General features: G+C 37.4%; 1 protein-coding gene across 1 annotated transcript; it reads right to left on the reverse strand.

The window, feature by feature from the left end:
- Positions 1 to 9,681: 9,681 nt before the first annotated feature.
- LOC119771451 (SUMO-conjugating enzyme UBC9-like) lies at positions 9,682 to 19,501 on the reverse strand. Its single transcript, XM_038267416.1, has 7 exons — positions 19,194 to 19,501; positions 18,858 to 18,945; positions 18,646 to 18,729; positions 15,675 to 15,747; positions 14,843 to 14,952; positions 12,700 to 12,779; positions 9,682 to 10,842 (listed from the first exon to the last, which is right to left on the reverse strand). The coding sequence occupies exons 2-7, from the start codon at positions 18,921 to 18,923 to the stop codon at positions 10,779 to 10,781; spliced, it is 477 nt and encodes a 158-aa protein (XP_038123344.1). The 5' UTR covers positions 18,924 to 18,945; positions 19,194 to 19,501; the 3' UTR covers positions 9,682 to 10,778.
- Between the last annotated feature and the right edge of the window lie 931 nt (positions 19,502 to 20,432).

A 20,432-nucleotide genomic window follows, 5' to 3' on the forward strand; every position in this document is an offset into this window, starting at 1 on the left:
GGGGCGCAGCATCAGTTCCTCACTTGGGACACAAAATCTGGTCAGAGTTCATAAGTTGAAAGACGGTAGGAACTTCTATACAAGCCGATTTTGGAACATATACCTTAAATACGCCAAAGTTTGTGGTTTTAACGTGCCACCATAAGGACTGATGTAAGGGGCTGCAATAGGTTTTTCAAATGAACTGAGTCTACTAATGTTATAGATTTATTAGGATTGATTTACATAATCTAGGAATATCTGCATAACAAATGTCATAGAGCGAGAAAGTGAAATGGTTTGGTGACAGTATTGTTCAACACAAGTTCATTGGCTTGGCAACAAAATGTCAACAGAAAGACGAAGAGAATGTGACACAGAAATGGTTTGATAAGATTGTAGTTATCATCTCTGGCAAAAAAGTTCAGAGAAAGGCCATTGTGAAACACGCCTCCATATGCCATATAGTGTAAACGTATAAACCACAAGGCATTTATGTTTACAACGCAGAAACTGTTGCAACATTCAGTGTCTGATCTCAGCAGTTTACTAGATTTTTCTGACTGAGTGGGTATGCGGGACCAGAGGCTGGTGTTCCTGCAGTTATGCAGCTGTGGGCAACAGCTAAACGTGCTGAGGGGGGGGGCAGAAAGGTGCAAGAGCAAAAACAAGAGCATGCAACGCTCCCCGAAAGGTCAGATTTCACTCTGCTAAAGCTGAAAGCCACTAAGACGACCATAACTATGAATGCATGTGCGGTGGGTGCAGTGGGGAAGAGGTGAGAACAATAACAACCCTGTCTTCGCTCATTCTGCAAGGGCTCTGTAGAAGCAAACAACTTCCACTTTATATAGACATCATCTGATTAATTCAAGCTTTTATGAGAAACGGATGCTAAACATGTTCTTTCTCTCATACGTCGTTTAATGACTCATCAAATAGAGAAGTAAACTGTAAAATATGTTCAGTTCCTGTAAAGTGGGACCTGAAGCGACTAAGCTGAATATCCTGTGACGCAGAAAGCTGCACATTAAACAGAGTCCGTTGTAACACTTGACGCCCACCAGGTCCAGAGTTAAAAGAAATAAAAGTAACTGAGAACGCAGGATAAGTTAGCAGCCATGCCTCCGACTCGGGCTGAAGGAGAGGGAGGAAAAATTAAGCAGAACAAAAAGAAACAAAGAGAAAATAATGGTTTTCAAATGATTATATTACTTCAAAAAGAAAAATATCCAAGGCAGCAGACTGGGGTTTTTTCATGGAGACTGGATGTGTTCCTTGTATATGCAGGGGTTCTCTCTGGGTACTCCTGCTTCCTCCCACTGTCAAAAACAGAATGGTTAGGTTAACAAAATTAGGATTGCTGTCCTGCAATCCTAATTTAGTTCAAATACTTGTAATTGTTTATCCAAAAGCTGCTAAAAACCTTCAAATTAAACATGAATGATTTAATAAATATATATTATGTATTCTAAAATATAAGTTTTGCATGATATATAAAACAGAAAGTGAATGTAATACATTTGCAGCCATAGTAACAAGTTCAGGAAGATTTCTAGATGGACGCATAAATGTAAATGTGATCAACAATTTCCTGCTTCATATTGCTAAAGACTTCTTGCAGTAATAAATGGGCTTTTTTTCTTCCAAATCTTAACTCTTAAACATTGCAGATCCGAATGAAAAAGAAATTTAAATGTGGAGACATTCGTCATCTCTTTGACAAAAAAAGTTGAGGGATGAGAAGTAAGAAAAGAGGAGGATGAGGAGAATGACGTTAACTACCCAGCGCAACAATCATTGACATAAGCTCTTCTAAAAGGGATGACTGGAATCAGTCCTTTTATGTAATCTAAGTTATTTTTCTGAATTTGAGAAGAGATATGTAAGCGAAAACAAAACAATAAACATTCTGAAGTCTTTTCTTTTTTTTTTGTTCATTCAATTTACTTATAAGAGATTTCTTACAGTACGTATTTCGGTGAAGTGGTCCAGCTTCACCACCCTGCCTTTACACTTTCTGCTTCTTTTACTTATTTTCCTTCAAATGTTGCGATAACTATCCATCAGAGAGACTTTTACATGGCCGTGGATGAATTTTGGCGGCTCTTGTTCGTCTTTTTCAATTTCAATTTCAATCAGATTTCATTTCCAAAACTATAATTTTGTCTTTTTTTCAATCCCAGCTCGGGCTTAAGGTCGGATTCTCCGTAAGGATTTTCTGCCTAAGGTTAGAATTAATTTTTCTTTTATTTCAGCCGATTAGGTCCTGAAAAAGCAAATCAGACCCAGAGCACCACACTACCACCACCATATCTGACTGGGGCATTTTTCTGGTATGGTGTTCTGGTTTTATGAAAACTATAAAAGAAACTGTAGAGGTGGTTATAAATGTAAATAATAAAAATAAATAAATTTTTAAGATATTTATTCCCCTCAACTGAATAAACATACTCCAATAAAAGTTATTGAAATGTTTGGTGTGACATCACTGTTCTAGAAAAGCGCAGCTACACATATTTACTAGAAATGGTCAGAATGTTGCAGGGTTTTAAATGATGAGAAGATGCTTCTGTTGTTTTGCTGAATGCAGAGGAAGCTCATCAGCTGGATGTCGATTTCGACAGTTTGTGCATGACGTTGAACCCAACTTCACACACTTCCCTCAACCCTCTTTATCTACGTGCTAAAGAATGGATCAGTTTCTGTGGTTTTTGTCAAAACCACCCCCTTTTCTGCTCTACATGTCACACACTGAGAAATAAACGCTCCACTCTGCAGGCTGAGTGAGAGCTGGGACATCTGCGTGGTCAATATGACCTATTTTAGTCAACCACCAGATGCTTGGAACATGGGAAAAAAGTTCAAAACTAAAAGAGAGAGTAAAAAAGTACATTAAGTCTTACCTAGATAGTTAGACTGTGGTTTAAAGCCAACTTTAACTGATCCAGATGGACTCTTCATTGTAAACTCCAACGGAAGATGTTTGTATTCTTCAAGAGTTTTTCTTGAGCCTACTATGGGGGATTTAGGTACTTTCCCCTGTTATTCCCCTTCACTATCAAAATGTAAAAATAAGGTTTTGCCATTCAATTTGCTAAATTTGACCTTATCTATAACAAAAATGGCTTTATTTCGATATGCTTTTCCATGTCCTTTGCTGGTTTCACAAACAATTCATGTTTCATTCAACCCTAAGAGTGAATCTTTCTGATTGTTTTAATCACTTTCTCCTTTCCCTCATGATATCCCAACACTGTTATTAGTGATTTGTCCTCCTCTTCAGTTTAATCAAACCATCCATCCATCCACTTTCTCAGGAATCGAACCCAGAACCTTCTTGCTGCAAGGCAATAGCGCTACCCACTGCATCACCGTGCAGCCTCATGGAGTTAAAACCCGGATAACTCTATTCACCCTTTAAATGCAAAAGAACAGCAAGTCAAAACTGTGAAAATGGTTTTTCTTTTATGTTTTATTTGAATTAAATTAAATTAAAAAAACTAAGCAAAAAGAGGAAAATTATTTATAAGAGTGTAAAATGATCCTTTTAAAGCTGTAGTTGGCTTGATTAGGATAATCATAGGTCAGTGATGTTTTAAAAGAAAAGTCCGGTCATTAAGGAATAACCAATGGGTCATTATTTACACCTAAAGCTAATGCGTTTGCTGTGATTTAATGAATTTAGCTTTAATCAGTAAAAAAATAAAAACAATATCACTGAGTTCGGGACCGGCGATTTTTGCCCATATATAGTAACACCTTACTCCTGACATCTTCCGGCATTGACTTCACGGTGCGGTAAGCTTACCGCCATTCTCCCCGCTTTACAAGCAAAATCTAAAAGGAACTAATAGACACATCTGCAATCAACAATTATTTAAGATTTCGAAAAAACTTCATCATTGCTATTCACGAGAGCTATAGTTAAGCTGACGATGCCCACATGCATGGCAGTTGGGGGTTTTAATACATCGGGTAAAAATGAAAAAAAAAAAATAGTTATTTTACTTTTCTGATTCATGATCCTCCAAAGGTTCGTTGTTGGATTGCCAACTTGAACAGGGAGGATTTGCCATTGAACTTCTGCCAGAGAGAAAACATGTCATTAATCTTTAACTCTCTGCTTTGCATGAAATTACTCTTAATCAAAAACACTTTGAATTTAAGCAATAATAATCAAATTCTTGAAGTATTTTCAGAAGTTTGTATTCTGAATGTGACCGGACTTTTCCTTTAAGAAGTTTGCATTTATATCAGTCCTAGGACATTGTATTTATTTGCTTTTATAAGAACAACTCCAGTGTCTAGCCACATATTCTTAACTCCATCGCAGTGCAGTTCACACCTCAGCCCTTAAACCAAACCCTGACTATAGAAAGACTTTGCAAGATCCGTCTTCAGAAAGAACCTAAAGGTCCTAAAGAGGCAACATGAACAGAATCCCCCACGCCCACACAGAGCACAGCTCTGCCACACCAGTGATGAGTGTCCAAATTAACACACAGCGTGAACCATACAGCCTAAGTGTGTGCCTTGGTGCTGAGCTAGGAAGCCGGACCTCATTTTGTGGTTTCACCAGTTTTTTTTTTTCCATTTCCTTTCAAAGTCGTTTCAGCTTCTGGTAAATAACTCTTCCCTCTTCCTTTTCATTTACTGGATTTTAAAGATGAAGCAAACTGGTTAACTTTTTCCTGTAATTCACTCTATAGATGAATGCCAAACAAAGACACACCTGGCTGCATGGATTGATGAAAGTATGTTTTAGCTTTTGACACCATAGTGACCGTTTTTACGTTGTAAACAAATGGAGGAGAGCTTGCAATTTGAAGCGTTGTCAGTTAGACTGATATGACACTGTCATAAACGTAACACCTGTCATCAACATGGAGTCTTTATAAATGTTCATGACTGGTAAATAAATGTCATTTTGCAAATTACAAAATGCAGAGTTGAAACTGTTTAAAACGATTGTGTTATGACCACTTAACACTAACAGACCCCAAAAATGTTTTATAATGACAAATTGACATTAACCAAGAAATCATAGCCCATCAGAAATGTCTAATCATAACAGGACGAATTATAAACCCTTGAAAAGTATGTGTAAACATTTCATTACAGTCACCATGACCCTCATTTCATGTCAGTTTAAGGATTAATATCTCCTCTCTTTCTGTATGAAATGAAAGAGGAATTTTCCTCTGCTCATTTCACCTTAAAGTAGACAGGTGGTTGGAAGGTGGTGTGAAAGAAGCCATTTATGTTAAGAGAAAAAACCTTAAACAGAGGGGATGGCCTTAGGTTTCAGCAAATATCTCTCCTGTTCAGCCAGGCCGACAATTGCCCCTAACAACCCCTTTTTCATAGGCATAGACCAGAATTGGGTATTGTTGGCTAACAGAAAACCCAAACGACTCCCCATTCCTACAGCCCATGTCACACCTTGACGATGTAGCCAGCCTATGCCTGACATTTGAAAAATCTGGCAAAAATACTGGCTTACGTTGGATAAGTTATGGGTATGTTTTGCACACTGAAGCATGCTGGCACACGTCGACATACAGCAAGCATGTCGACAAATGTTGAGCATGCTCTGGTGTGGTGTCTAGCTTATCCAAAATCAGCAACTTGTGCATAACTTATGTATGACTTATCGACAGAGATGGGAAGTAACGAAGTACAAATACTTCGTTACTGTACTCAAGTAGATTTTTCTGATATTTTTACTTTACTTTACTACTTATTTTTATGGCGACTTTTTACTTCTACTCCTTACATTTTTACACAAATATCTGTACTTTCTACTCCTTACATTTTTAAAAATTGTCTCGTTACTTTAGCTTTGAATCATTTCAATGGAGTTACCGTTATTATTTTTCACGTCATCAATACCAAATTCAATCTAATTGGATGGGAATCTACGTTGCATTTGACGCACCACTACAAGATGAATCGACAGATTCGGCGGTATTCATTGGCGGCAAATCATTGCAGCTTGGTGGCGGTGGCGTTAGCATAGTAGCATGGACGACGAGATGATTGAAAATGAACACAACGGAGATCTAGTCCTATTGGCAGACATCCATTTAAAATGTAGGCAACGGCATGAAAAAAGTGGTTTCTACTTTTACTTTTATACTTTAAGTAAATTTACAAGCCTGTACTTTGTTACTTTTACTTGAGTAAAGAAGTTTAATCAGTACTTCCACTTTTACCAGAGTATTTTTTAACACAAGTATCTGTACTTTTACTCAAGTACGGAAAGTGAGTACTTTTGCCATCTCTGCTTATCGAGAACTTATCTCCAATGCATATCATGTTTGAGGTGTTCCAGACGACCACTGAATGTATTTCTAACTTACAGCTACTGTATAATGGTGTATTGGCAGCTTTTTGGTATTAAAGGAGGTTCACAGGAGGAAACTGTAAGTTCTGCTGCTGACTCATCATGAATACACCATATATGTGCCCAAAATTGAAAAAAAAAAGATAAATAAAAATACATAGAAATTTCAGTGTATGCCGGCATTTTAGAAGATTCTGGGACGTCAGGCATACGCTGGCTAAATCGACAAGGTGTGACATGGCCGCCAGGGGCGGACCCTTTATTCCGGTTCAATTTGCATATTTTCTAAGCCAAGAAAAGGCTTTGTTTTGGTCCACTCTATAAAGTTACGACCTTAATGCTAATTCTGACGTTTTGAATTAAAAAAGCAAAATATCTTCAAACTTGGAAACAAACTCCAGTGGATTTTTTTTTTTACTTTTTTGGAAAACCTTAAAGTAGATTTTCCCACATCAGACTTCTTTTCTGGCTCATCTAGTTCATAAATAATGATGCATTCTGCTCCATCACCAATCAATAGACAGACTCGTTCCACATCTCTACCTGTCTGTCATCCTGCAATTCCACTAAGCCTTAGTGGAACTGCAGGGGTAATTCCCATTAGCTTAGTGACTAAGCTAATGTGACTCACCACACTGACTAGAATGGCCTCTATTTGCTACGTAACGGAGGACACCAACCCCTCGCAGTGAAAACAACAACAACAAATAGCTAGTTTTAATAGTTTGTATTAAAAGTCTGAAATTTTGTTGAAAAATTACTTTACTTGAATTTGCTTGTAGAATATCGACAATTTAACCTCTACTTGCCCATTAAATCTTTTTTAAAAAGTTTGAAAAAAATGTTTACACACATCTCTTCTGCATAGCACTAGTTACATAATTATACACTCCTTTTATGTATTATAAGGCATATCGAATGGTAGTTTACCATTCAATTCAAGCAACAATTCCAGATCCATTTAAGGATCTTAAAGATACATAACATGACTTAGACTCAACTTTATTTATCCCTTGGTATTACTCCTTCAGGGAATTTTTGGTTCCAGTAGCTTATATAGAGTGCGAAGGGTTAAAACAAGATGCCATTACAGATAAAAAAAAAAAAAAAAAAAAAAAAATATATATATATATATATATAAAAAGACAATATAAAAAGAATGTAAAAGTACAAAAAAAACATTAAAAAAGAAAAATATTGTAATGTTCTGGAATATTTTCCCTTAGATCTAAAAATATCTGTACAGTAGAGAGCTAACAAATAATAAAAGACAGTAATAAGCTTTATTTCTGTCTGCTTTGTGGCTTCTTTCTGAATAATAACCACAAAGGCAATGGTTTACTTGCATGTTTCTAGCTATGGCAAAACTTTACAGAGCTCAGAAACAACCTGTGGATCATGAAAAGGAAACAAAAGCAATGTGTTCTCTGAATCACTGAGCAACCTTTAAACCGGTCCCAAAAAGGTCTCCTGTGTTTCGCTGGGATTCAATTAAAAAAGGGGATTTAAGATGTTATAAGATTGCAGGTTGTTATGTAAGCATTGCTTTAAGTTTGTCTTCACTGCTCCAATAAAGTCTCTAGAAAGGTATTGTCGCCCCTATATTTGGAACGGTTTATTTTGTCTCTACTAAAAGACCAGCACATCTCACAAAGATAGATGTGTTGAAAAAAAAAATAGGTGAACAACCACTGCATAGCAACTGGGTAGGAAAAGGAGGAAAAAACATGTTTTTTTTACATTGGTTTCATGTTGTTTTGGTCAACTGAGGTCATATCGAGATGATAAACCGCTGGAGGTGTAAGAAAAAACAAAAGGTGCTAAATGTTTTATATTTCTTTAGAATGTTGCACAAAGCAGCTTTAAGCATTACGTTAGGTTTACTTGCAGGCTAAAAATAAACCAAAAAATAAAACACGCTGCAGTTACAGCAGCAGGTTCTAAAGGGTGTGGCAGGTCTTAGAGAGGAGATATTCTTTAACCATTTCTTTTTTCATCGGGGGGGGCATGTTTTGTCCTCATCTGATCAGGTCGTCTACAGCCCTGTTTACCAGTGGTGTCTAAAATACACACATTTGTTACTTAAGTAGAAGTATAGATACTGCAGTTTAAAAATATTCTGGTAAAAGTTGAAGTTTCAACTTGAGCTCTTGACTCAAGTAAAAGTGAAAAAGTTTGTGCTCCAAAAACTACTTAAAGTATAAAAGTACAAAGTAACCTTAAAAAAAAAAACAAAAAAAAAAACAGGTGCCACTATTTGAATTGAAAGCTCAATTTTTCGACTATTTGAAAAATTCTTCGAGATAGGGCCAAGGATGAGGGAGGCATCAGTCTCAGCAGACTTCCCTCTCCCCAGACACCTCAAGCTCTGCTAAGGGAAGCCAGAGACATCGTCCCTCCAGCGTGTCCTCGGTCGTCCCCTAGCCCTCCTCCCGTTGAGACATGCCGGGAACAGCTCCTCAGGGTGCCACCTAAAAATGTCCAAGCCACTTCAGCTGACTCCTCTCAAAGTGAAAGAAAAGAGGCTCTATTCCGCTCCTCTCCCTTTCTTTTGAGGGATTGCCCAGCCACCCTGCAGAGAAAGCTCATCTCAGCCTCTTCTTTCCAGAAACTCGTTTTTTCGATCATGATCCAGATTTCATGACCATAGGCGAGGGTAGATCCGTAGACTGACCAGTAAATCTACTCTCCCCCCACTACCGAACAGGACCCCAACGTACTTCAATCCCTCCACTTGAGGCAGAAACTCTTTTCCATCCTGAATGGGACAAGCCACCTTTTTCCGGTTGAGAACCATGGCCTTGCACTTGAAGAAACAGAACTTTCTCCTGGCTGCTTCACACTTGGCATTGAACCGAAAAATTAATGCAACTAAAAAGATTTTAAAAACAATCAGCTTTCAAATCAGAGAGGCTCTCAATTTTGGTGACATTTAAGAAAAAGACGCTGACTTTCTCATTCCAGCCCTTTAGCCCTCTACTTTAGAATAGAGAAGAAGAGGCATTAACAAAAAACTTTTTCTTCAATGGGATATTAATATTTAAAATATTTGAAAAAGCTGTTCTAAGTACATCATGTCGTCATATCTAAAAGATATGACGATATGATGTACGGTACTTTAAGGGTGGCAACTGCTAAAAACTGATAGAATTAGCATTTTCATTCTTTCTTTTTTAAATGTTTTATTTTTTTTGCCTCATTTTAGTGCACAGCTTGCATTACCTCCCATTAAAAGTGATTGAATTGAGTTGTTCTAACATAGCAAGATGGTTGCAATACTTTGGAATGGCTCTGTAGGGCAAGAAATCTGAAAGCCTTGTTTCACTCCATAAAACACTCCATAGAAACATTCACATGTTCTTATTTTCTCTTTATTTGACAATTTTACATTTTTTATTTCCCCTTCTTACAACAATACCACATACATCCAGCTAAAATAATATAAAACATTACTTCCACAGTTTGTTATTTATATTATTTACATGCACTCATTTAGTTAAGAGGCCAAAAAAACAAAACAGAAAAAACTCAGGCCTCGGTTTGTTAACAAGTGCACTTTCTTCAGTTCGCTTTTGCTGGAGAGAGGCTATTCCACTGAGGATCCTTCTGCTCCTGAGAGCCTGCTGGACTTGTTCGTGGAGACGTGGAAGTCATTGGTTCAAAACGACCGAGTGAAAGGGGCCAACGATTAACAGTCACCGCTTTGCTTGCTTTCACAATGGAGCTTACCTACATGAAGCTTCGGTATCTTTGGAAGAGGACAACACCTTGATATTGCAGGTGGATGATTTTTTTCACCGTTACTAAACATTTTTACTTTCAGCTGGATTCACGATAAGAATCTAAATACTAAGCATCTTAAACTGGAATAACAGGAGTGTGTGGAGCAAAGGCTTGACCCTTCATGCTCTCCCTGAACCTAAATATACTGAACTAGTAGATAACAACTTCCTTCAGAACCAATTTCGTGTCAAATATACAGATTGTCTTTTTCTTTAATTGACTTACACCTAATGGGTGTTTACAAAGCAGCTCCTACTGTTCAGCAGCCTTAGCTCCAGCTGCAGTCACACTAACCAACATAAGCACACGGATTCTGAGCTCCGATGGTTGGATGAAAGCACAGTGTGTAAAATATTGTCCTTTACTGCAATCAACTGGGGGTTTCACAGAAAACCGAGACATGGATTCTTATTTTACAGCCTGTTGACACTTTGTATAGTATTCAGGGAAGGAATGAGGAAGTTTAGCATCCGCTGTAATACGAATGCATCTAAAATGCATAAACGAATGTACAATCAGAGTCCTGTTAAGCTTTCAGCGTTTGAAAAGGGATAAAGAAAAAATGTTTGCATTTCACCTGATGAACAGTGTAATAATACTCTAAACAGATTCTTATTGGAGTGGTCCTTCAGCTGCTGCCGGCCTCCTCTAACCAGGCTTATCCACTCTATGTGGGGGCAAACTTCTTGGCTTGTGCCCTGACCCGCTTCTCGTAATCCATCCTGTTCTGACTGGAAAACATAAAAAAAAAAAAAAACAATATTAAGGTTTTTAGCCTCCGCCTTTTACTCAACTCCAGGGTCAGTTTCAGAGGTTCAGATGCTCTCACTGCTAGTAAGGATGCTGACTTTATTCCTCGGATTTATCTTAAAATGGAATTTGACGTGGAAGAACTTACATGTAAGGTATATATTTCTACAGTTAGGGTGTTTGGGAAATTAAGGGAGGGAGGGAGGACCCGAGAAGGAAAGAAGCAATGTCACACAAAAAAAAAAAGAAAGAAAGAAAGGGCAAAAGAGGTAGGAAGCAAAGAAAGAATGAAACGTGAAGGATCGTAAGAACATAAAGAAAGGAAGCAAGGACAAGAAAAAAAGAGGAAGGAAGCAATGAAACAAAAATAATAAAGCAAGAAAGGAAACAAGGTCACAAGAAAGGAAGCAAGCTGGAAGGAAAAAACTACAAGGAAGAAAGCTAAGGATAAAGGAAACAAGAAGTATGTAAGAAGACTAGGAAGGTAAGAAGACCCAAACTAAGGACACAAGAAGCGAATCAAGGGCAACAAAAAAGGAAGAAAGGACACAAGGAAGGAAAGAAAAAAGGGTACAAGAAAAGGAAGGAAGCAAGATGGGATGTAAGAGCACTAAGAAGGAAAGTGGAAGAAAATGAAGCAAGGGAAGAGGGGAACAAAAAAGGAAGAAAGCAATGACACAAGTAAGAAATGAAGCAAGAGAGCAAATGAAGGAAAGAACAGAAGGAAGGAAGCAGCAACAAGGAAGGCAGGCAGGCAGCATCTAGATAACAGAGGATCCCAAATATTTCAGCCTGTAACCCCATAAATACCAAAGCAACAGAATAAAAGACACTCTAAAGCACATATAATTACTTCATTTTATATTCATTTATAAATATATAGAAATCATATCCATTTTTTATAACATTTTATTTTCTACATAACCTTTTTATTATTTAATTGTGCATTTTAAATTTTAAAGATATGTTTAATATTTAAATTATGTCTTTTATATATAAATAACCATTACATCTAGTTATATTATGGTTGGTACATCTATGTATATTATTGTGTATTTTTGTCCTTCATATAACTCAAAGATCACATCACTATTTGTGAAAACAATCTTAGACGTCCTACTTGGTGTCTCGTGACCCCTACTTTGGGATCCCCGGGACTACAGGATACAGGGAGAAAAGTTCTTTTTAATTCTCCTTAATAATCCAGATAGAAGTGAGAGGTTGCTGATCAAAAACAATCCATCAGCTTCAAAGTCAACATCTGCATCGAGTTTGCTTGTTTTGGTTCTCTCCGGGCACTCCTGCTTCCTCCCACAGTCTAAAAACATGACTGTTAGGTTGATTGGCTTCTCTAAATTGTCCTTAGGAGTAAATGTGTGCATGGTTGTGTGTTTTTGTGGAGATTAATCTAAGAATGCATGAACAAACTGGACCTTGTCCACCTAATTTTTTATTTTTAAATGGTAAATGGCCAGTACTTATAAAAAGCTTTTTCAATTCAGAGGACTTTACACTACATTTAGTCATTCACCCATTAATGCACATACTGATGGTGGCAAACTACATTGTAGCCACAGCTGCCCTGGAGCTCACTGACAGAAGTGAGGCTGCGGTACACTGGCGCCATCGAGCCCTCTGACCACCATCAGTAGGTAATGCAGGTGTAGTGTCTTGCCCAAGGACACAACAACACTGGTTTTTAAGCCATATCAAAGTTTTATGTTATCTATCAGTTTAAATAACGCAAAGGATTAGAAGCCCAAAAGGATTCCCATGGTTACTGCATCTAAACTATCGACCACTTTATAGCAGGTTGAGTTGTACAGGCAGGTACTCACCAGTAGATTGTGTAAGCTTCTGCTTGTGCTGGGTCCTGAATATTGGGCTCATTCAGCAGCTCCTGGATACCCAACAGGATCTATACAAAAATATTCAAGTAGTGCTTTAATTCTGGACTCCTTACATAATCAAAAAACATGTTTTGTTTTATAGCATGATAAAACTTAGACAAATACACAGAAAACAGAGCTACAGTGCGTTTTGTTAAGACTGAAGGGGGATTTCCATCCTTACTGCTGCATAAGTTTAGCCCTTGACCTGGTGGCTCCCCTTTCTCTTAGCTACCGCCACACTTAACCAATGTTTGAACATGTTAGCTTTAAAACCAGTATTAAGCTTATGTCTATTCTGCTGACTGACAAACTATGATTAATTTATTTCATATTCTTACTGCTAAGGTAATTTTTGTTTTTTTGGTTATTTTAAGGTACCTGTTGCAGCTTAGAGTCAATGTGTGATAAAATTCCCAGTTTGAGATAAACACCTACATAACCTGAAATCACTTCCATAAAAGTAAAAATAAGTATAAGTTTTTGTAATTAATAAAAAATAAAAATATATATTTTTTCTGACTAAACCAAAGTGCCACTAGTGCAGCAGGTTTTATCATCAGTGCAGACAGAGAAGCTGCTCTGTACTGTAAAGCCAACTGAAGAGCTGACCTTTACCTGCTTTAGTACCAAGACTAATGCACTTCACTGTGCTAGACTGGCTGTACTGAGCAGCCTTCTTCTATAGGTGGTTAATAAAAGACGAGCGACAGTTAAAAAAAAAAGTGTTTTCAAGGACAGAAGTCAAATAATGTTGCATCATTTCTGCTCATCTTTTTAGCACTGCTCCTAATTTCTTAATTTAGCATAAATAAAAATTGCTATTTAAAAGCATCATAAGCGCAACATTTGTGCAGAACTACAGCAAGAGAGTAAAACACGAAAAACAAAAAAAACTTTAATAAAGGCAGGGTTTAAGAAAATTAATACAGTGCATCAGGTAAAACAGGGGGTACCTTAATTTATACCATTTGTTTCACATAATTTTATGCTTTAACTGCAGCATACTTGTGCACCTGAGTTGCAAATGGGTTTTAGACAGAGGTGGGTAGAGCACACAAAGAAACTGCACTCAAGAGTAACACTCAAGAGTAACACTACTTTATATTTTTACCCAAATCAATACCCGTAGTAGCTCATTATAACATGTAAAACTTAAGAATATGTAGTAAAGCCAGATCTAAATTTTAAGTTTGTGCAAACTCTAGTATTTTAAAGATTATAATGAAATAAGTAAAGCAAACAAATAATGTTACTGAAAAATAATTATTGCAGAAGGAAGTACATTTTTTCAGACGGATTTTCTTTAAACCATAAAACTTATGAAACTGACAGCTTCAGTGAAAATATTTACTCCAAGCATTACGGTAGGTATAGATAAGCTAAAAAAAAAAAGACTAATTTTGACATAAACATTAACTGTGTGTCTTTGTCTTTTTTTTTTTAACAAGCTTGCTTATTATTCAGAGAAGTTACGTATGACGGAGAAGCCAAGCATTTTACTCAAGGCAGAATGGCAGTATTTTATAAAGATACTACTCAATGAGAATTAAAACTAATGTTGCACTAAAACTGCTCCTAAAAGTATATATTTATATATACTCAAGTAACTGTGACTGAGTAAATGTAACTAGTTACGTCACACCTCTGGTTTTAGCAATTAAGATGATGGCTTCGAAAGTGTCCCATAATGGTTACATTTCATGTGTTTAGTTAAAGGCTATTTGTTTATTAATCAGTGCTAATTTCAATTGGTTCTTTCAGTTTGTACTGGAGCAGATTCTTTTTTTTAGAAACTGGATGGTTGAGGCACCATGCAGCTCAGATGTAGAGAAGGACACCAAACTGGATACTGAAGCTTTGGTGGTTTGATTTCAAGTCTTTTCCTTCTCTGCATGTCAAGCTACTGATTAATAAAAGGTCACGAACACACTGGATTAAATTAAACTCCATTATTAGAATTAGTTATATCTGCAAAACTGGTAAAATGTGGTCCAGATCTATGCAGTAGGAAGCATAGCCCCATCAGTCCCAGCACTGAATCTCAACAGATAAGAACTTCAGCCAAATGTGAGATCACAAGAGTCCAAACCTGCTTGATGGTGATGGCTGGTCGCCAATCTTTGTCCTCCTCCAGGATGGACAGACACACAGTGCCGGATGGGTAGACGTTTGGGTGGAATATCGGTGGCTCAAACTTGCCTAGAGTAGCAACATTAGAAATAAAGTAAAAAAAAATAGGTGAAATGCTAAATGGAGTCACTAAAATCAATGTAGTATTGGAGAAATTCAATATTACGAGAGGATCTATAAGAACAAAGTCGTATAAACTTGTAAAAAGAGCCTTTCAAAAACCCTCATACCCCTATTTTGTTGTTTTAAAAACCACAAACATCAATAGCTGTTATTGGGGTTTAAAGAGAGGAAGCATTCTCTTCCTCACAGATAAAATTAGGAGCATATTTGTGTCAATCCACCACATGAAATACCTTTAAGATGGCATTAATGTTTTTGGCTGCTATGTGAGAAAATGTTAAAGGGGTCCGAGTTCTTCAATAAAGAGTTGTAACATCTCTAAACACACCGTGCATCTTCCAATATCAAAATAAACTCCATTTAAAAACCTTGGAGAGTAGAAATTCTACAAATCTATCCCATACCATTATATAACTCTGAAAGAAAGGCTGTGAAACCTTATATTATCATAATTACATATAAAAAAGAAAACAACACCTGTTTCATGTAAGGTTTGCGTTTTGCACAAGGTAGTGCAACAGTTACACTTTATACACAGGCTTTTGTGGCCAGAACTATTATTTCCTGAGCTCTTCCTGCTTCCATTTTAAATAGATGGCTCAATCTTTATTTGCTTCATTTGACATGACAGCTTCTATGTACAAAGTAGGAAGAAGAGAGCAACTCACATTTGGGTGGAGAGGACGGGTAGTCGTCTTTAAACAGCATTCTTAGCTTGTAAAGTCCCCCTTCCCACAAAGTCTGAGGGATGAAAGAGTAAAAGAGAGTTTTTATGAAGCAGCCATGAAAGGTGGACTGAGCAGCTAATTACCTGTTATTGTTATTTTGTAGGCAGAAATGAAATAAAATATAAAATAGTATAAAATTTAAACTGTTGGACACAAATGTGAAAGCTGTTAGGAAAAAACCCAAAGTAGAATGGTGAAGCTCTAACAATTGTCATGTATTCAGTGTCACACCTACAAAAACCATTGTGTTCTATGGACATTGATTGACCTAATCAAATGTGTTTATTTTGTTTTAGGTAATTGAAATAAAAATGAAAACTAAACCTTGAAAAACTAACTGAAATGCTAAATTCTAAGAGAGAATCAGCTTAGTTTCTATTTGTGTCTTTATCATAATCCATTAATATGTTAAGTTAAGGTCCAGTTTTTTGCTTTCTTTTGTTGTACCACATTATGCCAGCAGATGGCAGGTACAGCAATCAGGTCATTTGTGTTGCTGTAGTTGGTCTGTCCTTATCATAGATTTTTATTTTGCTTTTGCTTGCTTATGTTGTTTGTGTTACATAAAATACTAAAGCTATAACCCACAACTAAACTGAAACTAAGCATTTTTGAAAAATAAACTATTCATATTTGTCTTCTTCTGTGAGGGCAGCAGTGTCAGCAAAGACTGCCAGGCTTCCCTCTCTGAAGACACCTCGTCCAGCTCTGCCGGGGGGAAACCCGATGCGCTCCCAGGCCAGCCCAGATCCATCAGTCAGGAGACCCCCGCTCCACCCCAGAGACATATTCCCTTCAGATTGTCCACCTTTTTCCTGGTTAAGAACCAAGGCTTCAGACTTGACAGAGTAGTTTGCCACCGCCTATCCATTCCATGAACCACATCATCTGGAAAAAAAGCAGGTCCACCAAACCAGGCGTTCTCTGGACCGGAAACAAGTCTGACCTAATGCCGGCAAATATATAATGTTGAACGCCTTCTCCAGGTCCACGAAACAGATAGGACTGATTGGGCAAATTTCAAAGCGCTCTCGAAAACACTGCAGAGAATCTGCAGGTTATAGCACGGCAAGGACCAACACTGCACTGCTTCTCCTGAAGCCGAGGTCCGGCCATCAGCCAGACTCTCCTCTCTCCTCATAGGCCTTCCTAGGGAGACTCAGAAGTGTGTTCCCTCCATAACTGGAACACACCCTGTGGTCGTGCTTATTATGCAGGGGAAGCACCACCCCCTGCAAATCCAGGGCCACTGTCTCAGATGTTTAAGAGACGTGTCAGCCATGATATCCTGACAATATCCAGAGCTCTAAGATATTCAGGGTGGATCTCTTCCACCCTCAGAGCCTTGCCACTGTGGAGTTTTCTGACCATCTCGATGACTTCAGCTTTGGTGACGAACGAATCCAGCTGAGCAACCAGCTCTTCCACAACGGAAAACAAGTCAGCCGGGTAGAGGAGACCATCAAAGAACTTCTTACCCCGTCCAAAGATGTTCTTTATCAGAGTCAGCACCGCTACACTCCCAATAAAAACAGTGTTAGCAAAGCACTGCTTCCCCTTCTGGAGGCGCCGGACAGTTTGCCAGAAATCGCTTTGAGGCCAGCTGATAGTCTATCTCCATGGCCTCTCCTACCAGGCCCAAGTTTTTGCCTCTACAACGGTTCCGTTAGCGGCCTATTTAAACCTTGAAGACAACAAATCTATTTGGATTTTATCCAAAAACCAACATAAAGAATTAAAAACTGTTCTCCAATTATTTTAAAAAAAAAAATAAAAAATCTGAAATAAGTTTGTATTTAATCCGATCTCAAGTCTTGCGAATTTGTGCTGGTAAAAGCAGATCTAAGAGAGTTTAATTCTATAAAATTTATTATTGGAGATAAATTATTTTGGGTCTTTAAAAACGGACTGCAGCAAGAACCCATGTTAAATTTTCAACCATATTAACCATGCAAATTTATAGCTATTATTAATGGATATATATAAATTTAATTCTATTGATTATTTATATTTTTATCTTTTTTTTTAGAACCATGCACACTTCCCTTTTTTTAAATGTGCACATAAATCTCATTTGTAATACCTGTTTTGAACAGAGATAGTGTGGGTCTAGCAGGTCAGTCTGTACAATACTGGAGCCAGTTAAGCACATAGATCCAAGAGGGATGCTCTGTGGAGTTTAATTTGTTCATAAACCCACTATCATAGTAGGTATTCTTGTTAATCTCTGAAAAAACATTACCATCTAATTCTACAATTTAGAACATGTCAGTTATAGCTAAAGCATCAATTGTTTATGGACAGATAACAGATAATCCGCTTGAGTATCTCATACCTTGTCACATTTACACATTAATCTGTGGTATGGCTCACCCTGTTGGTCATTGATAGAGGAATAAAGGGAAACGTACAAATTTGTGTGGACTTTTTTCTTGAATTTAAGCCGAATATAAACCTGTCTACCCTGTACATGTGGGTCTGACTTGGTGTGAGGGACCGTACATTTTCATGCTAAGATTGTTTTTTTTTTTTAAAGAGATCACAACATTTGTTTGGAAGTCAGCCTACTCTAGTTTCCAGCCCTGCTCAGTGCGTACTCACGCTTTAAAAATAATACGCCAGATTTGTAGTTTTACTTTTTATCCTTTTAAGAAATTCACCTATTTCAGATGTTTCTACAGCTTCTTACTAATATACTTTGTCTCTTGAGGTAGTGTGTTGCACAAATTGCACACATGGATAAATTGCTTACTTGTAAAATACGATATTTGTATTTGTCATTCCACTGCAGATTTGTTTCCTACTTATTATTGATCTATATTTCACATACAATGCTTTCAAAACAGGTTTCTGGAAGGAATATGGCAAAGTAGGGAAAGTTTAAGGGGTATAAATTCTTTATGACTCTCACCCCTTTTTTCCCAGGGATGGCACATTCCCAGTTCATTAGATTCATGGTTCCATCAGGGTTCTTCGTGGGCACAGCAACAAAGCCCTGTTGTTTTAAAGAAAGCGAGACGTCATGGTCAACGTATATCTCATTACATACATGGATCATCTGATCATATTGCTGTAAGGAGGCAAATATGTGATAAGTGTGCGGTCCAGCCTGTTGCTGCTTACAAATGGGTGGTCTTTCCTCCAGGCTTTGCGCTCCTGGGACAGTCTGCTGAGAGCAATGCCAGACATGATTATTGCTCATCAACGCCACCTTGTGGAAAAATAAAACCATTACCGTTATTCAATCATTAGGTGTTCGTGATGTTTCTGTACAGTCGTAACCAAAATAATTACCAGAATATAGATTATCTGACCGTGAGTTTATTATGGAATAGTTGAAGTAAACATAAATGAGCTAGCTTGTTTTGTTAAACGTTTTAAAGAACCAAAACAACAACTTCAACGGTAGAGAACTAATACTAGTGTAACTATTGAGAGACATTATTTTATCAAACTTACGTCTTATTTTTATGAAGAAATATCACAGAAGGTGTTATTCTGGAGATGGGGATAGTTTGTTAGCTGGGATGATGCTAACGCTTTAGCTCCGCTGCGACTGAAACCGAAAGATAAAAACAACGTTCAACGCTTAGGCACACTTCTTCAGCGCCACTTGAGGCATAAAAGCAAACAGAAAAAAACTCCTTTTGTAATTATCGAATAGCTAATAGGTAGCTTACAAGGGAAATTTTAAACGTATTAAAACATGTAGCTCTAAAACCCCGTTTTATAAGCTAGCCCTCAGCAAGAAAGGACCCCAATTTGTTTATTTCCTAAGGACCTTCAGGCAGTGATAAGGACAGACTGCCCACCATCTTTTTTTGTAGTTTTTCGCCCTCTCATTAAAATATAATGAAAAATGTACAATTTCTGAACAATGCTTTTAAACAAACCTGCTAAAAAGATAATCTGTTAATAAATGTAGGTTTAATGTTTGTTTTCAACACAGTTAGTCTAAAGCTTCTCAATCATTTCATTAAATTAGTGAGTAAAAATGTATACAGTCAGGGGAAATATATTTAATATCTCCCTCAACAAACCCACCAATTTATTATTTTTCCTCACATTTTGTCAAGTTGTAGGAGAACATAATATGTTTTGTTAAGCTTATATGCAATAGACCAACAAATTATCTGCATAAGGTGTGGCACACATTTATGTAACAGGATGATCTTTGTTCTTTTTTTATTATTGTTGTATTTTATAATTCCATAAAATGACCCATTGTTTTTGCCCGGACCATAAAACCCATTCTTTCTCGTCTGTGCCCCAGTGCAACAAGTTTGGCAAATCTGTCTGCAAAAACTAGACATGACCATACTTATAAGGCAACAGGTTATGCAAGGAGATCTACACTACACAAGTCCATGGAAACCCTGGAGGAGCTGCAATTAAACTGCAGCTCAGGTTTAAATTCAAACTTTTCGAACATAAAATATCCTGGGAATGGAATTGTTTTACTGGTAATATGTGCGTAGACTGCTTATAATTGTAACTTTTATAATTCAACTTTATTGATCTCACATTGGAGAAATTTACCTCTGCATTTAACCCATGCCCTTGGGGAGCTGTGAGCTGCCATTATGCGGCCCAATCAAAAGGTTAAGGGACAGGGGTTAAGGGTAAAGGTCAGGAACCTAGAGTGGAGGCAGTGGGATTCAAACCAGGTACTTGCAACCTGCTCAGAGGCCAACACTC

The sequence above is a fragment of the Cyprinodon tularosa genome, unplaced genomic scaffold, assembly GCF_016077235.1.
Source record: "Cyprinodon tularosa strain WSP-4 unplaced genomic scaffold, ASM1607723v1 ctg118, whole genome shotgun sequence".
Classification (NCBI taxonomy): domain Eukaryota; kingdom Metazoa; phylum Chordata; class Actinopteri; order Cyprinodontiformes; family Cyprinodontidae; genus Cyprinodon; species Cyprinodon tularosa.

What these genes read in the sequence shown, in the direction of transcription:
- LOC119771451 (XM_038267416.1), bottom strand. Translation starts at nt 18,923, where the DNA reads ATGTCTGGCATTGCTCTCAGCAGACTGTCCCAGGAGCGCAAAGCCTGG. An exon ending in CCCGTCCTCTCCACCCAAAT is followed by an intron (nt 14,953 to 15,674) that starts GTGAGTTGCTCT and finishes TTGCTACTCTAG; the next exon opens with GCAAGTTTGAGCCACCGATA. An exon ending in GAAGCTTACACAATCTACTG is followed by an intron (nt 10,843 to 12,699) that starts GTGAGTACCTGC and finishes TATGTTTTCCAG; the next exon opens with TCAGAACAGGATGGATTACG.